The 20,569-nt window shown below is 37.4% G+C and overlaps 1 protein-coding gene across 8 annotated transcripts in view; it reads right to left on the bottom strand.

The window, feature by feature from the left end:
* Nucleotides 1-20,569, bottom strand: part of MOSPD1 (motile sperm domain containing 1) — a 35,527-nt gene that overhangs the window by 11,753 nt on the left and 3,205 nt on the right. For 3 of the 8 annotated variants that reach the window (XM_074207717.1, XM_074207719.1, XM_074207716.1), the window contains 5 exons: nucleotides 15,844-15,971; nucleotides 6,599-6,856; nucleotides 6,360-6,435; nucleotides 4,631-4,851; nucleotides 2,540-2,653 (listed from right to left, as the gene is read on the bottom strand). In XM_074207717.1, coding sequence (XP_074063818.1) covers nucleotides 2,540-2,653; nucleotides 4,631-4,851; nucleotides 6,360-6,435; nucleotides 6,599-6,752 — 565 coding nt within the window. In that variant the 5' untranslated portion in view covers nucleotides 6,753-6,856; nucleotides 15,844-15,971. Of the gene's footprint in view, nucleotides 1-2,539; nucleotides 2,654-4,630; nucleotides 4,852-6,359; nucleotides 6,436-6,598; nucleotides 6,857-7,521; nucleotides 7,633-15,843; nucleotides 16,679-20,569 lie in introns of those variants that run through there. The other 5 variants (XM_074207715.1, XM_074207721.1, XM_074207718.1 and 2 more) reach the window with 4 other exon arrangements.

The following is a 20,569-nucleotide window of genomic DNA, read 5'->3' on the forward strand; positions in this document are numbered from 1 at the left end:
AATTGATACCTTCTAAACCTATATTGCCTAAAAAATGAATTTTCTTTTTCTTGACTATTTCCCTTAATAATCACTTCTTTGCCTTCTAATAGTTAATGATTTTCCAAGCTATGCTAAAAGGCGATGATTCTACCTAGGCAATTGTGTTTGCTTAATACTTTTATTGAAAAGCTCCAAGCTGTGGGTTGAAACAATTCACACAAATAGACACTTGGAAAGCCTTGCGGAAAAAAAAAAACAAAAAACAAACAAACAAAAAAAACCAAAAACCAATTCACCTCGTCTGTCTCAGTAGGACTTCAGGAAAATTTCCTTTCCAATCAGGAAATTCCAGACACCAAACACAAGCTATTTACTCAAAAGATACAATAAGATGGCCAGAATTTCACTTGCTTTCATTACCTACTCTAAGGAATTAGAAGAATAGCAGTAAGGTGCAGTAGCTAGGAAAACAGATTTGGAGGCAGAAACCATTTACATTAGAATAGAAGCACCTGGAGAAAGTTTCATTGTTTCTCTAGTAGCCCTAATGTCTAATACAATGCCTGGCATGGTAATTTAAAAATATTTCTTGATTGACCTGGGGCAAGACATTTGGCCACCCTGTACCTCAGTTTCCTCATGTGTAAGATGAGGGAGTTGAACTAAATGGCTTCCAATGTCTCCTCCAGCTCCAAATCTACAATCCTAAATGTGACCTTGGGCAAATCACTTCACATCCATGGGACTGAGCTTCCTTCTTTATAAACTGAAGGGCCTGAATTAGATAGCCTCTAAGGTCGTTTCTCCTTGGAAATCTAAGATTCCATGAAAGTTTGATTTTCTGCATAAGCACTAGGGAAAATTGGATACCCTGGCAAAGATGGCAGGATTCTGGCACACAGAGTTGAAGGCACTCTGCTGCAGCACCTCTCTTCTTCCAGTCTGGTGAAGGCCACAACTCTGTGGCACTGAGAAAAGGAACCCCCAGCCTTCACCTCTCCAATCCCCAAAGAACCTTCTCATTTGCATGAATGGCTCAGAGTCAGATTGGGGTGGGGGGAAGAAAGGTAACATCACAGACAAAAGCCTAATACCAGATATCTCTATGCCTTTTCCATTTTTACGAGTAAGTAGAATTCTTAAGCATAAAAATAAGCCCTCATTCTCCTCCTCAGAATCTCAAACAAATGGAAGCCTAAAAGGAAAGAATGAAAGGTTTTATTAAGAACTTGTCATTATAATTTTCATGGCTCAGTTATATTCTCAATCTAAATATACTGATGAGGGTCTACGAGCATGTTTTATAATTGATTTTACCATCCCTTTCCCTGTTCCCCATTTTAAAAAATGAGCCCAGGGAGGAGTAGGAGTACCTTATTATAGAAAATACTATATTATTCTTCACTATTAAACAAGCTTTAGTAATTAGATAAATGTGGTCCAGTGACTCAGTTATTTTTCTTGGTGGGGCAAAATAATTACAGGCTAATTCAGTCTCTTAATTCAATACTTCAAAGATCTGCAATTTTATCAGTGTGGGTACTGCCTCCACCAGCTCAGATCATAACTCATCTCTCATGGAGGAGCTAGGCGTCCACAATAGCTGTGGTAAAAACAAAACAAAACAAAAAAAACCTCCATCTTAGGTCACCAGCACGGTGAGGAACCTGTCTGAACATAGCAAGGCTGGTCCCCAGGCAATAGCCAGGTTGGGCCCCAAGCCAGGCTCAGCTACCAGAAATACCTTCTTACTTAAATGTGCCTCTCACTCATTCCAGAAGAGGTGTTTAAAAAGAAGGAGAGTCTATGGGATTTAGAAAATGGACAAAGCAAAGAATTTCAATTTCACAAACTATTCTGACATCAAAGATAGTATCAACAGGGGCTCTTGACTTCAAAGGACTGTCAGGTTCCTTTGTAAGCAACAATTATTGGGCATCCATTCTGAGAAGAAAGCCCTGTGCTAGTTACTGTCTCATTAATCCTTCCCCTCTTTCTGATTATAAAGGCTATATAATAACCTGAGGACCATGGCAATGTCTACAAAAGACTATGATTTTGGTTCTGTCACCAAGTATGACCTTGGCCAAGTAACCATCATAGGACCACAGGAGAGCTGAAAGGTACCTCAGAGGTCACCCAATCCAATCTCATCATTATAGAGAAAACAAAACTGAGACCCAGAGGATAGAAGTGACTTGCCCTAAGCCATACAAGACTTGGTGATTGAGCTCAAAACCACAAGTCTCTAGACTTCTTTCTACCAAATCCCACCGTGGGTCTCAATAAATTGACTTTGAAGGTTACTTCCAGCTTTGAATCTATGCTTCAGTGATCCAGAGAGAGATGAGCCCAAGGTCACAGCAGTATACTGGTCCTCTGACTCCCAATCCAATGCGCTTTCCACTTTACTGTGGGTAGGGGTATTTTTGGTTCAGACCCAAGAATGAATTAGAACTCCCAGTGAGTAAATTCCCCCCAGCAATCCATAGGAACACCTGTTCAGGAATATCTAGTCAGAGAATTGTCTGGGGTACTGAGAGATCCCATGACTTGCCTACGGCCACACTGCGGTGGGCGTCAGAAGTGGGGCTTGAGCCCAGGTCTTCCTGACTCCAAGGTTGCCTTTCAACTTTCTCAAATGGACAAATTGATGGGGACCCATGAATTCCTGTAAGAAGAAAGGGATTAAGCAACAAAACTCATGTATATGCTGTATCACAATGAAAAAAGGGCTGCTGACTATACTTATGCCATTAAAAAAGAGGAAAAGGTTCTGTTATTTTATACCTTAAAAAATGTTCCCCTTCTGACAAAAGAAGTAGGGAGAAAAGGAATTTAAAAAAGAGAAGGAGGATTAACATTCAAAGAGCCAAGTTCGGAGATGGAGACAATGTTAAAAGTACACAATACCATTTCTGAAGTACTAAACTGGAAGGAAATGAGGAATGAAGAGGGATTGAATGAGTAGCCCACAGGGGATTTTTATAATCTGCCTAGTTTAATTAAATCCAATTTTAATGAGGTTTTTTTCCCCAAAAAACAACATGAGCCTCCTTAACACAGCTTTGAATGAGCAAATGAACCACATACAATTCACTCACATAGAAAAGCACCTTCCTAGTGTTCACCTTCTTACAGTAAGCTAAATGTTACTTAGTGATCTTGCAATCTCTCTCTCTCTCTCTCTCTCTCTCTCTCTCTCTCTCTCTCTCTCTCTCTCTTTCTCCTTAATCAATTCAGCTTAAGCTTCAGCAAGTAAATAAATTTGGTTCTCAAATCCCCTTATGTAAGATATAAATATTTAATTATTTGTATAATTAAGGCAAAGCATGAGTGGAAGAACAGTCAACTATTATTCAAGCAAAATTAGCATTATGTTTTTTTTGCATAAAATCTCTTTATGCAGTAGAAGAAAAAAGAACTTAATTGAGCCCTTTGGCTTTTTCTTATTTCCTTCTCCCTAAAAAAAAATCTTAACTTTGAATTGTTACCAAGCCCAATTGTAACTATGATATACATGTTCCCATCTCTATTGTTTCACCATTCAGCCTATTCTGATACTTCATCAAGTCAATTCAATCAGCATTTATTATTGGGGCCTCAGTCTGTAGACATTTTTCCACCAAACTTCACTCTGGGTTTGGGTTTGGTATTAGAGATACAAAGTCTCAAATGAAAGAGTACATGCCCTCCATTAGCACAGAGGCTGGGCCAAAACTGCACAAGGTAGGAGAGGTCCTACCCCAAACTGGAAAGGCTTCAAGTTCAGGCCCAGTGACAAAGTACTTCTGTCTTCTAAGGACCCATCAGTTAGGGTTGGCAAAGTTCAGCACCAGAAGGGTTACCAGGTGATGAACTGTTTTGGCCAGAACAACTAAGAAAGGCTTTCTAACAAAGGCCTGGAAGGGTTACAATCTGTATTTGAGGGAAGAATGCTCACAGAAATGAGATTCCAGCTCTTTTGAAGTACCAAAGACCTATATCCTTTCTAAATACCATGACAATTATTACTTTATAACCTCAATCAATATAATAATATATGGACTTTGTCCTAGTGCCAAGCTCTCTCTTCTTTCAAATAAATTAAATAAGAAAGGTGAAGGAAAAAGTAAATCAAAATAAAGCATAAAACTGCTAAACTGTATTAGTTATAATAAATATATTGCCTACTTTCTTCAGGTTCAAAAGAACTTGTAAAGGATAACATGCCACATCTGTTCTTTACATCCGATCCTGTTGGGAAGTCCAATCCTAGCCCTCTATCCACTTCAATTTCCAGATGTCCGCCCCACCATCCATGCATGTGTATACACACACACACACACACATACATACAATCTATATGCATATATGAACATATATTTTTGATATAGTTATTTTTATTCTCAAGGTATTGTAAACCAAGGATTCTGAACCTTTTTTGTTCCATGGACCTCTTTGGCAGGCTGGCAAGGCCTATGTGGACCCCTTCTCAGAATCATGTCTTTAAATGCATAACATAAAGTATATAGACTTACAAAGGAAATCAATTATATTGAAATACAGATATCAAAATATTGTTTTGAAGTCCATAGACCCAAGGTTAGGAACCCCTGTTGAAAACAGAAACAAAGAAAACTTCACTAAGCCTTTTAAAAATAGAGACCTGTTTGACAGAGCATTTGCTCTAAAAAGACACTTTCTGTTAAGTGTTCCTTGATTCTTTTTTCCTCCACTTCCTTTCGTTGTTCTTTGGCAGATGGAAGAAGGGTAGCAATAATCTCTTTCCGTCCTAAAGCCTTTCTCTGGCTTTGCTCAGAAACTTGGAGACGGAATTTGTCTATTACATCATAGTGACAGGACCGAACATCTCGGTGACGAATTACACTGTGTAGGATCAAAAAATAAACATTGTTAGCTTTGAGGGTTTTTCCTTGACAAATGGAGAAATAGATTTCAATACTACATAGACAATGTTATTAACCAATCACAACAAAAGAAATTTGTACTAAGTCAAAATCATGGGAAATTAAAATATATTCAAGGGGAAAGCATATGATGTATTTGAAACATAGTAATGGTCACCATACAAAAGTCTGATGCAAAAAAGACAAACATAAAAATAAAGTCTTACCACATTTTAGATATTACAGCTTTCTGATAATGGTGCAGCAGCATTTACTATTTGAATAGTAATAATAAGTAATTATTTTCTGCTCTGGTATCCCATTGTAGTTTCTATTGCTATCTATCTAATATCTATATTTATTGCTCAGATCACAAAGTTCACAATGAACACTAAAATGAGTTTGACACACAGAAATAAGTGATTTCAGGGCAAATCCATTGTTAGCAGTGCAACATGAAGGCAGCAACAAAATGCTGTGGGGAAAAAACCAGTTTGTTTATGGTTCTACTATAAAGCAATATTTATGCATTCTGCTGTTTCTTACTAAAGAACACAGAGCATCCTGGGTATTTGGCAAGAAACCATATTTCAACAGTTTAACTTGGTAAGAGAGTTCTATTAGCCATATCGAAAATTCTAAGAAAAATTCCCTCCTGGTAATGAAAAGCACATTCCTAGTGGTATTCTAAGGTTCCAAAACACTCTAATTTAGCCTTCCTTCCGAGAAATAAAGATACCTGCTTGCATTTCTCATGAACATAAGAGACTAGTCAACAGAGGAATATCTGGTCACCAGCTTTGCCACTGGGGCAAAACCCAAATATGAATCGATACATTAAATAGTTTAGCTCATACTCCAAATGAAATGATCTGGAAGAACTCTTGATAGCTTCTTACAGATAAGAAGCTCCTTAAACACTTGCTCATATTACTCTCTTTCTCTCTTTCTGTCTATGTGAGTAAACTTCCTGGACCTCTGAGCTGAATCATTGCAGATGAGCTTGTATTCCCATTGTTCTCAGGACTGCACTAAGAAAATCAAGATGTGCTAAAGAAAGCCAAATCCCCTAGAGAAGTTGGAGAAATTTAATGAGAGCAAATCAGAGAAGAGAAACCTGGTTGAGAAGGGGTCCTTTTTAAAGGATCTTGGATATCCCTGCTACAAATGAAAGATTTAAAAACAATCCTAAAGGTTTTCACAGAAAATATACAATTGAGATTTACACTGGGAAAATAAAAAGATCTATACTGCTTCCAACATCTTTTTAAAACATGACAGGCATTTGACCAATTCATTGTAAATTGCCATGGAACCTTTTTACAGAGAAGCTCGATGCACCCAAACATTAAAGCAAAGTAAAAGCAAAATACATATCATGAGAAGGTAACTAATACAAAATACAGCTTTTTGACATGTCATTCCTAAATATAAAAGAAAGTTATTATTGACCTTAAAACATTTAACTAGTAAGTGACTTTGACTTACATATCCACACAGCACTGAGGCTTCACTGCCCCGGCAGCATCGACGACAACATACTTATTGGGAGTAGTGCATAAAACTGAAAGACAAAGGTCAAAAGAGTCATTTAAGGCCAGCTTTCCAAAGCCTAGATGGAGGCGTCCATTTGTATGATTATACAGGCATGGTCAGGGACACTGGCCAAGAATAAAGCACTAATATAGTAGAGTTGTACCAGTCAGCCATCTGAAAGAAGGACTCACCTTTGAACTTTAGGGCAAATTCATATGGGTTATATAGTGTCAACACCTGCTTGTGTGTTGACTGATCATCTGCATAAAATATCAGCTCAGTAGGAAATACAAAAACAGGAAGATTTCCTTCCACTAATTCTGGTTGCCTTCTTTGTTGCTGCATTGGCACTGAATCTCCCTCGCCACTGCTTCTCTTCTTGCAATCTCCAATCTGGTCCGGATTTCTTTCTTTGATTCAGTTAAAAACTCCAAAGCATTTTTGCAATCCTAGGGAGAAAGAGAGTAAGAGAGAGACAGAGACAGGGAGAGAGGAGAGAGAGAAAGAAAAACAAGATGATAATTCATTTTCAGTATCTTATGTATCTAAAGAAGAAACATGTGCTAGCTAGCTGGCATTATGTTTCATGTTAGCTCAGAATTAATCAAAAAAAGGCTTTAAAAATCAATTAATGATACATGACCTTTCACTCATGTTACTGACTTGCTAAACAGGTTTAATCTAAGTATCATATTGTCATTTATAAATCCTCCTTTCACATACGATGAACACTATAAAAATGAGAGCACCATGAAAAATTTCATTTCGCCTCCAAAACAATAGAGCCCTCAATCTCAATTAATGGCATTTTTCAATATGATGCTTCAAGCAAAGCAACATTTCAACTTTTAAATCAGCCTCTAAAATTAACTTTGACATTCTTTAAGAAATACGATAAATTCCATGCTTATTGAATACAGGACAAAAAATTCAATAATGAAGAAAATTTACTTATGAGCTTTTCTGATTTAATCCATCAAGTATCTCTCAAAGTCTGTGCTGGGAATGGGCACACAAAGATTAACCAAAGTCCTGCCCTCAAGGAGCTTACATTCTCTTGGAGGAATATAACATATAAATAAATAGGTATGCACAGGATTATCTGAGTACTAACAATTGCAGGGAGGAGGAAAGGCTTCCCATAGGAAGTGGTGCATGAGTTTAACCTTGAAAGAAGCCAGTTCTAAGAATCAGAGGAAGCACATCTAGGCATGGAGGACAGCCTCTGTAAAAACATATAAGTGGAAGACATAATACCAAATTTAGGAAACCATCAGCTAGTATTCATTAACCCCCCACTATGTGGCAGGCACTAGGCTAAATATTGAGGGCACAAAGAAAGGCAAATATAGTCCCTGTTCTTGGAGGTTCCCAGTCAAATTGAAGAGACAACATGCAAACAACCATGTTCAAATCAGATACATACAGGATAAATAAAGAGGAATCTAAGAGGGAAGGCTCTAAGATTGAGGAAGACTGGAAAGGCTTCTGACAGAATCTTGAACTTGGGCTGAGACTCAAAGGAAACTGGGGAAGCTGGGAGGCAGATATGAGGAAGGAGAAAGTTCCAGGCAAAATGATCTGTCAGTGAAAACGGGAGATGGAGTGTCTTGTAGGAGAAACATCAAAGAGACCAGTGTTACTGGATAAGGGAGTAAGATTTAAGAAGACTGTAACGATAGGAAACAGTAGATTATGAAGACTAGGCTTTGAAAACCAGAAGATTTCATACCTAGAAATGATAGGGAGCCAGTGGAGAGGAGAATGGACTAAAATGGGGAAAGACTTAAGGCAAGGAGACCAAGCAGCCTACTACTGCTATAGTCAGTGTGAGAAGTATTGAGGGTCTGCAGCAGGGGGCAGTGTCAGAGGAGCAAAGGAAGCATATATAAGGGATGTTATAAAGGTGGAAACTACAGGACTTGACCACGGATTGCCTATGGGGGTGGGCAGTGAGAGGTGGGGAAGAGAGTAAGGAGTCAAGGACCACACCTGAGTTTCCAGTCTGGTTGATGGGAGCACGGTGATGCCTTTGCAAGGATTTAGGAAGAGAGGAAATGGTTGAAACATAATACACAAAGGGAAATAAGTACAAAAAGCCTGGAAAGGTAGGCTTAGAACAAGACTATGAAGGATTTTAAATGAAGAGTTGTATCTTCGAAACAACTAGGAGCCAATGAACAACCTTGAGCAAGGGTGCGATATTTGGATTTTAATTTCTAAATGATATTTAGAAATAATATAAATGACATAAAACAAGCCTCTGTACTCTAGAAAGAAATGGAATGGTTACAATTCAAAATAAACAAGAAGTTTGACTCAAAGGTGGCTCCACATCTGGACTGAGTAGAGTTAAGTGGTTTTTGTGGCAACTATTTTCCCCAAAACTCAGAGGTCCTTCTTTTGATTGAGACTAGTTTTCCAGCTATGTTCAGATAGCTGAAGTCTGTCAAAAATTAGATAATGTGTTATATGTTTCCTAGTCTTGGTTTAAAAAAAAATCAACAGCACCTCTAAATGTAATATTTTTAATAAAAATCAAGAGCCACACATACGCATTTCTTTTATATAATTTTAAGGACCCCAAAAGATGACAAATTAAATTACAGAATTCCAGAGCACCTCTAATTTTCAGTTATGTGGACTGCACCTTTAAATTGTTCTGTAAGCTATTTAATACTTTGAATTCAGATTCACTCACCAAAAAAAAAATGGTCATAGCAAATGGTAAAGTTTTTAACAGATGGACACTCTTAATCATTGGCACTATTATCCAGACTTTCCAAATTTGACCAAAGGGGCCCTAGATTATATTTTCCTTGTGGCTCATTAGAAAAACACTGAACCATTTATCCAAATCTTTCAACATAACCAGCAGCATCTAAGTCTACTAAGCACTTTCCCAGCAATTGAACATACTAACTTTCTACCTTTTTTTTCACCTACACAGTCCATTAGTCATAGAATCAGAACTGTTTAATGCTCAAAAGAGTTGGAGAGATCTAGTCCAACCATGTTCTTTGAGAAAACAGAGGAAAATACAAGAGCAGCTCCCACTTATAATTTAGAACTACATTGGAATTCTCTTTTGATCCTCATAGATAGATGAGGTAGGTGCATTACTACTTATCTCCATTTTACAAATGAGGAAACTGAGACTGAGAAAGGTGAAGTTACTTGGCCAAGGTCACCATGTTGGTTAATGCCAGAACTCACATTAGAATTCAGGTCTGCTAATGTCTCATCCAGCCTCCCATCCATTTATACCACACTGCCTTACAAAAATAAATTCATTATTTTGAACATATCAGATTATGTAGTTCTGACCTGCAAGTTGCTATTTCTTCAGGGGCTTTTTTTCTGTTTTTTTTTAAAGTGTTATGTAAATGTGTAAATGCTTTTACTATTATTTTTTATTCCATGGTCATAAACCAAACAAGTTATATATGTACATTGCATAAAAGTTATAACCTTTTCAGCCTAAGTATACTGTATAGCTTTTCTTTTTTTTCTTTTAAAAATCAAAACACTATGACCCATACATTCCAAGTTGGATTAAGCGTTCCCAAAATTCTAGTAAATCCTTTTTGTTTCAAGGACAATAAGATCCTTAATTATTCTGTACAACAAGCTTCATTAGAGTCAGAACCTCTAAGTTTGCCATCAATGTCCCAATCCATTGTGCCTCCTTTGGTACGGTGCTACTTTTGAAAACTATGTGGGATTTCCAAAAATATGAGTTTTAAAGGACACATTTTTCTTAAACTTAAGAAAAGTGATGGACAATGGGAAATTCATTTATCACCACATAGGCACTGAGGAAGTAAGATATTACAAATCTTTGGCTCTTTCCTTTTTTTTTAGGTTTTTGCAAGGCAAATGGGGTTAAGTGGCTTGCCCAAGGCCACACAGCTAGGTAATTATTAAGTGTCTGAGACTGGATTTGAACCCAGGTACTCCTGACTCCAGGGCCGGTGCTTTATCCACTGTGCCACGTAGCCGCCCCTTGGCTCTTTCTTAAATAGAAAGAATCAAACTAGAATCCCAGAATATTAGAGCTAGGAGGGACTTTAGGGACATACACAACCTTCTTATTTTCTAGAGCAGAGACCTCAAAGGGAAGTGACTTGTGTGTAGCTCCTTGGTGGTAGAGCTAAGCCAAGAAGTCAAGGGTCCTGATTTCCATTTTGCATCATACCATGGACCTTTCTTCAAAAAAACTCTTTACACAACAGTGACTGACTTCAGGAGGGAAAGCACACATTGACTTAAGGGGACAAACTTTATGAAGAGTGTTAGTCCAAGGTTCTTGGGGCTTTGCTTCCAATACTCTCTTATTCCACACCTTTGAGTCCTGGACAAAGCTATGCCTTTAACAATTCATTTCTACACCAGATTTTTCCATGACTCATAACCTATACTGTTAACTTTCTTGTAGTCATTAAAAAAACATTAAACCATTTTGCTCAACTTATCAATACTCTGTTTCAAGCACTTGCTTCCATTTGTCATTTCTCTTGGCTAAGAATTAAAGTTGCCTCCTAAACTGATCCCAATGAAAACTGGGAAGGAGATGGCATCAGGTCACCATAGCAATATCAACAACCCTGCCACCAAAGAGAAATGTAGCATGGCAATTGTCTTGAACTGATGGGATTCTGAAGACAGGCACTTTTCAATCTAGCCTTTTCTCCAGTCAAGATTGCAAAAATTGAATATGGAAGATCTCTTGGGGATAGCTAACAAGCTTTAGTTACCAAATATTAACACTTTCCTGTGAATTAGTTTATAAGATTGCTTCCCAATGATACTTGAGTCTCAGAATTTCAAAGCTGGAAGGAACTTTAGAAATCATCCAATCCAACTCCCTCATTTTTACAGATGAGAATCCTGATGCCCAGAGAGCTAGTCACTTATCTAGGATTACACAATGAATTAATGGTTAACTGGGAGGGAGAACCCTAACCTCCTAATTATGCCACACTGCCTCCCATCAATGGGACAGGAAATTGAGACCCATGCCCTGAGGTGAGTTTTCAAAGGTGAAGAAGGCAAAAATTCAAAGTACTGGACACATGCCAGGGAGAGTTGATTTGGATGAGATATCACAGTGGAACTAAACTAGAGGGCAACGTAAGGGCACTAGCTACCTGGGTGGTTAGAGGTACCTAAGTGAATGAAGAGAGGGTTAGTCAATCAACAAGCATTTATTAAGCCTACTATGTCAGACCCTATACTCTGTGGTGGGAATAAAAGTCTAAAGGACAAACAAAACTCCACAGTTCTGGCTCTCATGAAGCATATATCCTAAGGAGGCAATGATATATAAATATTAAGGTACATATATGATATAGACATAGCATATGGAAATAATCTGAAAGGGAAGGTTCTGGGAGAGAAGGGAGATGGAGACCAGGTAAGGCTGTGAAAGGGAAAGTGGAAGTATACCAAGATCAAAACAAATAAAAGCAGTGTCTTGTTTTCATCCCTCTAGGCATTCTCTCCCATGGATACAGGTTGCACCTCTTCTGTGTAGTAGGAAATAGTCTTTCTGAGTTGCTATGGCCAGAAAAATTAATCTATCACTCAATGGTCAATCTTTTAGTGATGGGCCTCACCACACTTAGTCTGGTCCTCTGGCAATAAATATCTTGAAAGTCTTTTCAGCTTTGGAAGCTCTGCTGGAAAACACAGGCTCTGAGAGACCAGAATTTCTTCTATGTGATAAAAGAGCACTAGAGTAGGACTTTACTGGAGATTATAGTTACCTAAGTTTGAAAAAAATACCATCTGGGCAATCTTCTCAAGCTATCCTAATACATAAACAGTCTTCAGACTTCCTGAGTACAGTAATGATGGCCTATTGCTTTACTCATTAGTCAAAGTCTCCCTGTGATTGGCCCAAATGAGTGGCCTCACCTCTGGAAATTCTCACCCATTTCCTATATAGTGACAGTTTCTAAAAATTCCATCATAATATTCATCCAAAAATTCAATTCAGATAAAAACACCATATTTTACTCATTTACTCTTTACTTATCCTGATTAATTTTAAGAAAAACTCCATTTGTTTTCCTTTCATAATCCATACAGGTATTTTTCCTCCTTTGAAAGAACCATTGTGGCTGCCCAATAGCTATCCCTCAGTGACATTAAAAGTTCAAAGTAACACAGGATCACAGAAGGTAAAAACCATCTTAATTACATAAAATTAAAAGGTTTTTGCACACATAAAACCAAATTAGGATTAGAAAAGAAATAGGGAAAAATATTTGCAAGCAGTTTCTCTGACTAAAGCCCTCATATCCAAGATATATAAGGAATTGATTCAAATTTATAAGAATAATGGTTACTTGGGGTGGCTAGGTGGCGTAGTAGATAAAGCACCGGCCTTGGAGTCAGGAGTACTGGGTTCAAATCTGGTCTCAGACACTTAATAATTACCTAGCTGTGTGGCCTTGAGCAAGCCACTTAACCCCATTTGCCTTGCAAAAACCTAAAAAAAAAGAATAATGGTTATTTTCCAATAGAAAAATGGTCAAAAGGTACGAATGGATAGTCACCAAAGGAAGAAATACCAGTTAGCAACAACTACATGAAAAAAATGCTCCAAATAACTGATAGAGAAATTAACATTTACAACTAATTCTGAGGTCCCAACTCAGAACCCACCGGATCAGCAAAGATGGCAAAAATAAGAAAAATTATGATTTTTGGAGGGGCTAGGGTGAAAACAGAAATACCAATGCATTGTAGGTAGAGCTGTGAATTGGTCCAATCAGTCTAGAAAGAAATTTGGAACTGTGCCCCCAAAGTCACTAAACTATGTATATATTCAGCTACACTACTACTTGGCCTATATTCCCAAAAGAGCAAAGAAAAGTGAAAAGGATTCATATGTACAAAAATATTCATAGCAGCTCTCTTCGCTAGGGTAAAAAAGTGGAAACTATGGGGGCGGACATCATTCAGAGAATGATTGAAAAATTGTTATTCAAAGGTGATAGAATACTTTTCACCATAAGAAATTATGAAAGATACAATTTCAGAGAAAGCTGGAAAGACGTGTGTTAATTGTTGCAGAATAAAGTGAGCAACCAGAAACAATTTATATAATAACAGGAATATTTAAACTTTATTTTTTCAATTAATAAAAATCTTTTTTATCTCCCTCTCACCTCCATTACCATTGAAAAAAAAAGGAAGCAAAAAATCCAAAATCTTTGTAACAAATATGTATAGGCAGGCAAAACAAATTCCCACATTGACCATATCCAAAAAAAAAATCCACTACCTCTCTGTCAGGAGGTGGGAAGCATCATCATGAGTCCTTTGGAATTTCAGTTGCTAAGTGAGTTGATCAGAGTTCTGAAGGGTTTCCAATAATAACAAGAACACTGTAAAGTAAATGAATTTTGAAAAACCTTTTTATTTTTTTTTCAGTGGGGGACTGGGCTAGGGACAGAGTTGCCAAAAAGAGAAGAAAGGGAGGTCACTGAAGATTTTTTTTAATGCAAGATGGGCAAGATGGCTGCCTGGGCATATACCTACTCTAGGAAAACAAAACTATAAGAAATGACTTTTTTTTTTTGGTAAGGCAATGGGGTTAAGCTGGGTCTAGCTTAACTCCACCTAGCTGCCCCCTGTACTGTAGGTATTGATGTAGTGAAAACTGCAGAAACATTAGAACAATGTATACAATTGCTACAATGTGCAGTCTTATATGCTGTTAGAAAGGCTTGCTCTTCCCCTTTATGCCAGCCATTGGTCAGAGTTACAATCTAATCAATGTCATTTCTCCTTCATATAAGGAATAAGTGTTTATACCTATTGCCAGGTAGATATATTTGCAAATATTAATCTCACTTAATCCTCACAACAACCATGGGAGGTATGCCCTATTATGATCCCCTTTTACAGTTGAGGAAACTGAGGCAGAAATGGCATGCCCAGGGTTATACAGCTTGTAAGTTTCTAAGACTGATTTGGTCTCAGATCTTCCTTTTTCTAAGCCCACCACTCCATCCAGTGTGCCATTCATTCACCATAATTTCTTTATCCATTCCTCAAATGATGGACAGTCCTTTAGATTACTGTTTTTTTTGCTTCCTCCTCCCTTTTCAATACTCCTTAAGGATTGTTATAAATGGCTCATAATTATAAATACTTAGTCTAGCATGACTAAAATAGCTTTTATTAATAAACTTCTCTGCAGAGGAGAACCATTTCTCCTAGTGAGAAAGGCAATGAATTACTATAACGTGCAGTCTTATATGCTGTTAGAAAGGCTTGTTCTTTCCCTTTATGCCAGCCATTGGTCAGGGTTACAATCTAATCAGTGCCATTATCTAATAATATGTTTTCCCCACCCTGATCATTATATTATTGAGTACAGGGGAAAAACATTGTAAAGGAAAAGGACTCAGAAAGACTCAAGAAGTCCGAACAAAATAACAATCAATCATGTCTCCAGGGGACTACTGATGAAAAGTGTTAGGCACCACAAAAGGGATGGATTCAAGTTATAGAAAGATAGATATGTCTGTTTTGCTTGACTATGCTTCTTCATTATAAGAGTTTTTATTCCTATGCTAATTAGGAAGGAGGTTGGCAATTGTGATGCCAAAAAAGAAATATCTGAAACATTTTTTTAAATGTTCAGAGAAAACAAAGGAAGCTCAGAAAGAAGCACCAACAAGTAGAACAATTAGGAAAGTAATATATAATATTTAAATTTAATCACATAATTTTCTTAAAGCAAGACTATAAAATGAAGCTTCAAAGTTTTGAATCTTCTTTTGTGTTCTGCTATGTTCATGGAAAGGTTTGGAATTTTTTATGATTAAGTTCAAAGTTGAAAAAAAGAAAAAAATGCCCAGAAGGAATCAGATATGCAGGGCATATTTGAAAGGTACATGTTGAATTAATTTTGAATTTAAAAGGAAAAGCAAGCTATAATAGAGATTATGTCCAAAATAAATAAGCATAAGTTTGCCTGCCCTGCCTACCCAAAATTCTACCTTCTACTTAAGACCTAGTTTAAGCCCTACCTCCATGAAGAAACCTACATTAATCTCTCTTTCCTAAATACTTTATTGGCTGGAGCCTCCAGATGAGCACTTAACTGCCCTCTCACTATTCCATGTATATTGATTTTGTCTTTCCAATTTAATTTTCTCTTAGTCATTTGGGTCTATGTCTTTAATGTTAGTGCCCTTCCTGAGATTATTTTCAATTTATTCTGTATAGATCTTGTCTGTATTTTGTTGTTTGCATGTTGTAGCCCCCATTAAATGTGTTACTTAAAAGCAACCATCTCCCAGATTTAGCACATAGTAGGTAACAAATAATAAATACTTGATGACTGGCCCTTTTTCTCCTCTGTATACTCCATTAGAACAGGGACCATGTGTTGTTACATCAATCTGTATCTCACCTAGCCTTCCTAGTAGTGTTCTTCACCTGGTAGGAATGTAATAAACATTTGGTGAATTCATTTGTAAGGTCCTCCAGGGCAGGAAACTTGTCCCATTTCCTTTGTAGCCACAACAGCACCTGATAAAGCTAAAGACACATAGTAGGCATTCAATAAATGGCTGGTGATTGAGAATTATCACCACTAGCTTATACATTATGAAATGTTTTACTAATGTTTGTTAGAACCATTAGCTTACATTAAAAAAGCATGGTGCCATTTGCTATTGATTAGGGTAAGAGCAGGTAAGAGAGTGGCAAAGGATAGTCTTTTTTTTGGGGGGGGGTTGCAAGGCAAATGGGGTTAAGTGGCTTGCCCAAGGCCACACAGCTAGGTAATTATTAAGTGTCTGAGACAGGATTTGAACCCAGGTACTCCTGACTCCAGGGCTGGTGCTTTATCCACTGCACCACCTAGTCACCCCACAAAGGGTAGTCTTGTCTCCCGCTTTTGGCTCCTTCTGTTTCCTTAAAGTCTGTGAGTACCAAGAATGACTCAAACCTCTACTGAAGCTCCCAAATACACTCAGCCATCTTAGGAGATAGAAGCTGAGGGCACTGAAACAGCTGTCTTGGCCTTCCTTTTTTTTTGGGGGGGGGGGGCAAGGAAAAATTCAGTGATTTGCCCAAGGTCACACAGGTAAGTAATTATTAAGTATCTGGGGCCATATTTGAACTCAGGTTCTCCTGACTCCAGGGTCCCGTGCTCAATCCACTGTGCCACCTAGCTGTCCCCCCCTTATTTATATTTTTACTTATTTGTTCTTCCAACAACATGCAACAATAGTTTTCACCAATCATTTTTTACAAGGTTTTGAATTTTACATTTTTTTCCCTCCCTCCCCCTCCCCCTCCCCCTGACAGAAAGCAATCTAATATAGGCTCTACATTGTAGTTATGCTAAACATAGATCCATATTATTTTGTGAAAGAAGAATCAAATTCAAATGGAAGGAAAACATTATTGAAAAAATAATGACATAATACATAAAACAACTTTTAAAAATTGAAGACAGTAAGTTTTGATCTGCATTTAAACTCCATAGTTCCCTCTCTGGATATGGATGATATTTTTCATCACAAGTCTTTTAGAATTGTCTTTCATTATTGTACTGCTGAAATGAACAAGTCCATCCTAATTGAAAATCACCCAATATTGTTGTTAGTGTTCTTCTGATTCTCATTTCAATCAGCATCAGTTCAATTAAGTCTTTCTAGACTTTTCTGAAGTCCTGTCCCTTGTGATTTTTTTTTTTTTTGCAAGGCAATGGGGTTAAGTGGCTTGCCCATGGCCACACAGCTAGGTAATTATTAAGTGTCTGAGACCGCATTTGAACTCAGGTCCTCCTGACTCCAGGGCCAGTGTTCTATCCACTGCACCACCTAGCTGCCTCACCTCATGATTTTTTATAGAACAATAGTGTTCCATCACATTCATATACCACAATTTGTTCAGCCATTCCTCAATTGATGGGCATCCCCTCAATTTCTAATTCTTTATCACTACAAAAAAAAACTGTTATAAATATTTTAGTACATGTGGGGGTTTTTTAACCCTTTTTTTGTAATTTCTTTGGGATACAGATCTAATGGTGATATTGCTGGATTAAAGGGCATGCACAGTTCTATTGCCCTTTGAGCATAATTTCAAATTGTTTTCAAGAAAGGCTGGATCATTTTACAATTCCACCAACAATGCATTAGTGTCCCAGTTTTCCCACATCCACTCCAACACTGATCATTTTCCTTTTTAGTCATATTGGTCAATCTGATAGGTGTGAGGTAGTACCTCAGAGTTGTTTTAATTTGCATTTTCTTAATCATAATATTTACAATGTAAACCAATGTAAAGACTAACATACTGCCTTCTTTGGGGGGTAGGGAAGGGAAGCAAGATTAGGGGAAATATTGTAAAATTCAAAATAAATAAACTCTTAAAAAACTTCAAAAAAATCTTAATGATTTAGAACAACTTTTCATAGATAGCTTTAATTTCTTCATTTGAGAATTGCCTTTCCATATCCTTTGACCATTTATCAACTGGGGAATGATTTATTTTCTTATAAATTTGACTCAGTTATATATTTTAGAAATGAGTCCTTTGTAGAAAATACTAGTTGTAAAAAGTGTTTCCCAATTCAATGTATTCCTTTTAATCTTGATTATATTGATTTTGTTTGTTCAAAAAATGTTCAATGTAATGAAATCAAAATTATCCATTTTGTCTTTTATAATGTTCTCTATTTTTTCTTTGGTCATAAGCTGCTCCCTTTTCCATAGATCCGACAGGTAAATTATTCCCTTGTGATAGCACCTTTTATGTCTAAATCCTGTACCCATTTTGACCTTATCTTGGTACAGGGTGCGAGAGATGTTAGTCTATGCCTAGTTTCTGTCATACTATCTTACAGTTTTCTCAACAGTTTTTATCAAAGATCGAGTTCTTATCCCAGAAACTGGAATCTTTTGATTTATCAATCAACAGATTACTTTAGCCATTTACTAGTTTCTTTTGAACCAGGTCTATTCCACTGGTCCACCACTCTATTTCTCAGCCAGTATCAAACAGTTTTGATGACTGATGCTTTATAATATAATTTTAGATCTGGTATGGCTACTGTCTTAGCCTTCTTTCCCTGACTGAAAATGGAAAAGAAATCTTAAATGAGTAAACCACCTGGTAATAATTTTGTAAATTGCTCTTTCCCTCCTTCTGACAAACAATGGTATAGGACCACTTCCTTTTTCTTCTTATATAGAGATGATCAGTAGACCTGAACTTCTGGTGTTTGTATTCTAGAAAGCAATTTCATTCATTTAGAATTGAAATATAAAGGAGAGTCTATGTGAATAAATATTTATGGGAAAAAGACTGTGTTCTTTCATTGGTGATTTCGAACCCCAGCTGATTAATAAACATGCCAACCATGATGGTCCATGCCCGTAATTCCTGCTAGCAGGAGAGGCTTAGATTGGATTCCTTGAGCTCCAAGTTTTGAATTGCAGTTACACTAAAGCTTGTCAAGAGTTGGACACCAACATGATGTCCTTCATTCTCGAAGAAGACCATAACATCCAGAGGTAATACCATGACAAGCACATGAAATGGAGTGAGGATGGGCTAGGCTAAGTCACCAGCCTCACTTTCACCTCCAGAGTCATTTTGGTCCTGTGGCCAGATATGGATCAGGACAACTGGAGTTGGCCCTGGATACAAAGCAATCAGGGTTAACTGACTTGCCTAAGGTCACACAGGTAGTGGGTGTCAGGTGTCTAAGGCTTGATTCAAACTCCTATACTCCTGACTCCAAGGCCAGTGCACTATCCACTGTACCCCCTACCTGCCCTTCACCAATAAGATAGACTTCAAGAAGAAGAGTTCTCCAGCTTGTCTAAGGAAGGGTAATCTAGCCCAGAATAGAACAACAAATCAGGTTAAAGCACCCATCCGATCGGTAGTGGGATACTGGTGACCAGTACACTTCCAGGCTGGGCAAGATGAGGAGAGCCAGTCTACACATACCTAAACACACCTACACATATACACCCACACATGCAACACACACGCTATTTTATCCAGGAAGAAGTGGCATCACATTTTTTTTTTAAGGGAAGAGTCTTTGGTGTTTGTTTTCTTGTTTTTTTTAATTGAAGTGGTCCAGTCTAAAAACTTTGAGAATCGCTATTAATTACTCAGGCATTTCCATAGCTAGAATATACAAACTACCATCTGCTTCCATCCACAACTGTTCATCCTGATTACCATGAATGGTTTAATCACTTTCAAGTCCACACTGCCCTTATCTAGGGGCAGAAAATATCTCTTCCAACAATATTTGTTTTTTCCTACTAGTTCCATTATTATTATTATTATTATTATTATTATTATTATTATTATTATTATTATTTAGTTTTTGCAAGGCATACGGGGTTAAGTGGCTTGCCCAAGGCCACACAGCTAGGTAATTACTAAGTGTCTGAGACCGGATTTGAACCCAGGTACTCCTGACTCCGAGGCCCGTGCTTTATCCACTACACCACCTAGCCACCCCCTACTAGTTCCATTATTGAACAGTTAAGAGCAATAAGCTGCTCCACTTCTACCATATTATTATGAAAAATCTCCTTGTCTTCTCTCCAAAATGCAAGTCCTTATAGTTTTGAATTTTTATTGTTGTAGGAAATAAAGGGAATCATAAGGGGAAGGCAGCCTAGTGCCATGAATAAGAGAGTTGGCTTTGGAGTCATAGGTCCTGGGTTCAAATTCCAACTCTACTTTCTAACTATGTGACCTTGGGTATGTCACTATCTCTCTCTCTGGAGATCAATTTCTTCTATAAAATGAGAGGACTGGACTAGATAGCCTCAGAGGTCTCTTACATTTCTGTTACAAAGAATAGGATTGTTAGTGTGTTTATAAATGTGTTGAATTGCTTTGGATGCCATTATCACTTCCCCAAGTAACAAATAATGCACACATTAAGCCTGAAAATTGCCCATAATTCTATACTAGGTAATACATTTTTTAATATCATTATAGAGTATTGGTCACCTATCAGTTACTCAGTTCAAATTTAGGACTGCCTAATGACACATAGGGAAACTGAATCACATCCCAAATGTAAAAGATGAGTAATATATATTTTAAAATAATAGAAAAGAATAATTCTCCTATAACACTGTACTTTT

Source organism: Macrotis lagotis, chromosome X (assembly GCF_037893015.1).
Source record: "Macrotis lagotis isolate mMagLag1 chromosome X, bilby.v1.9.chrom.fasta, whole genome shotgun sequence".
Lineage (NCBI taxonomy): Eukaryota > Metazoa > Chordata > Mammalia > Peramelemorphia > Peramelidae > Macrotis > Macrotis lagotis.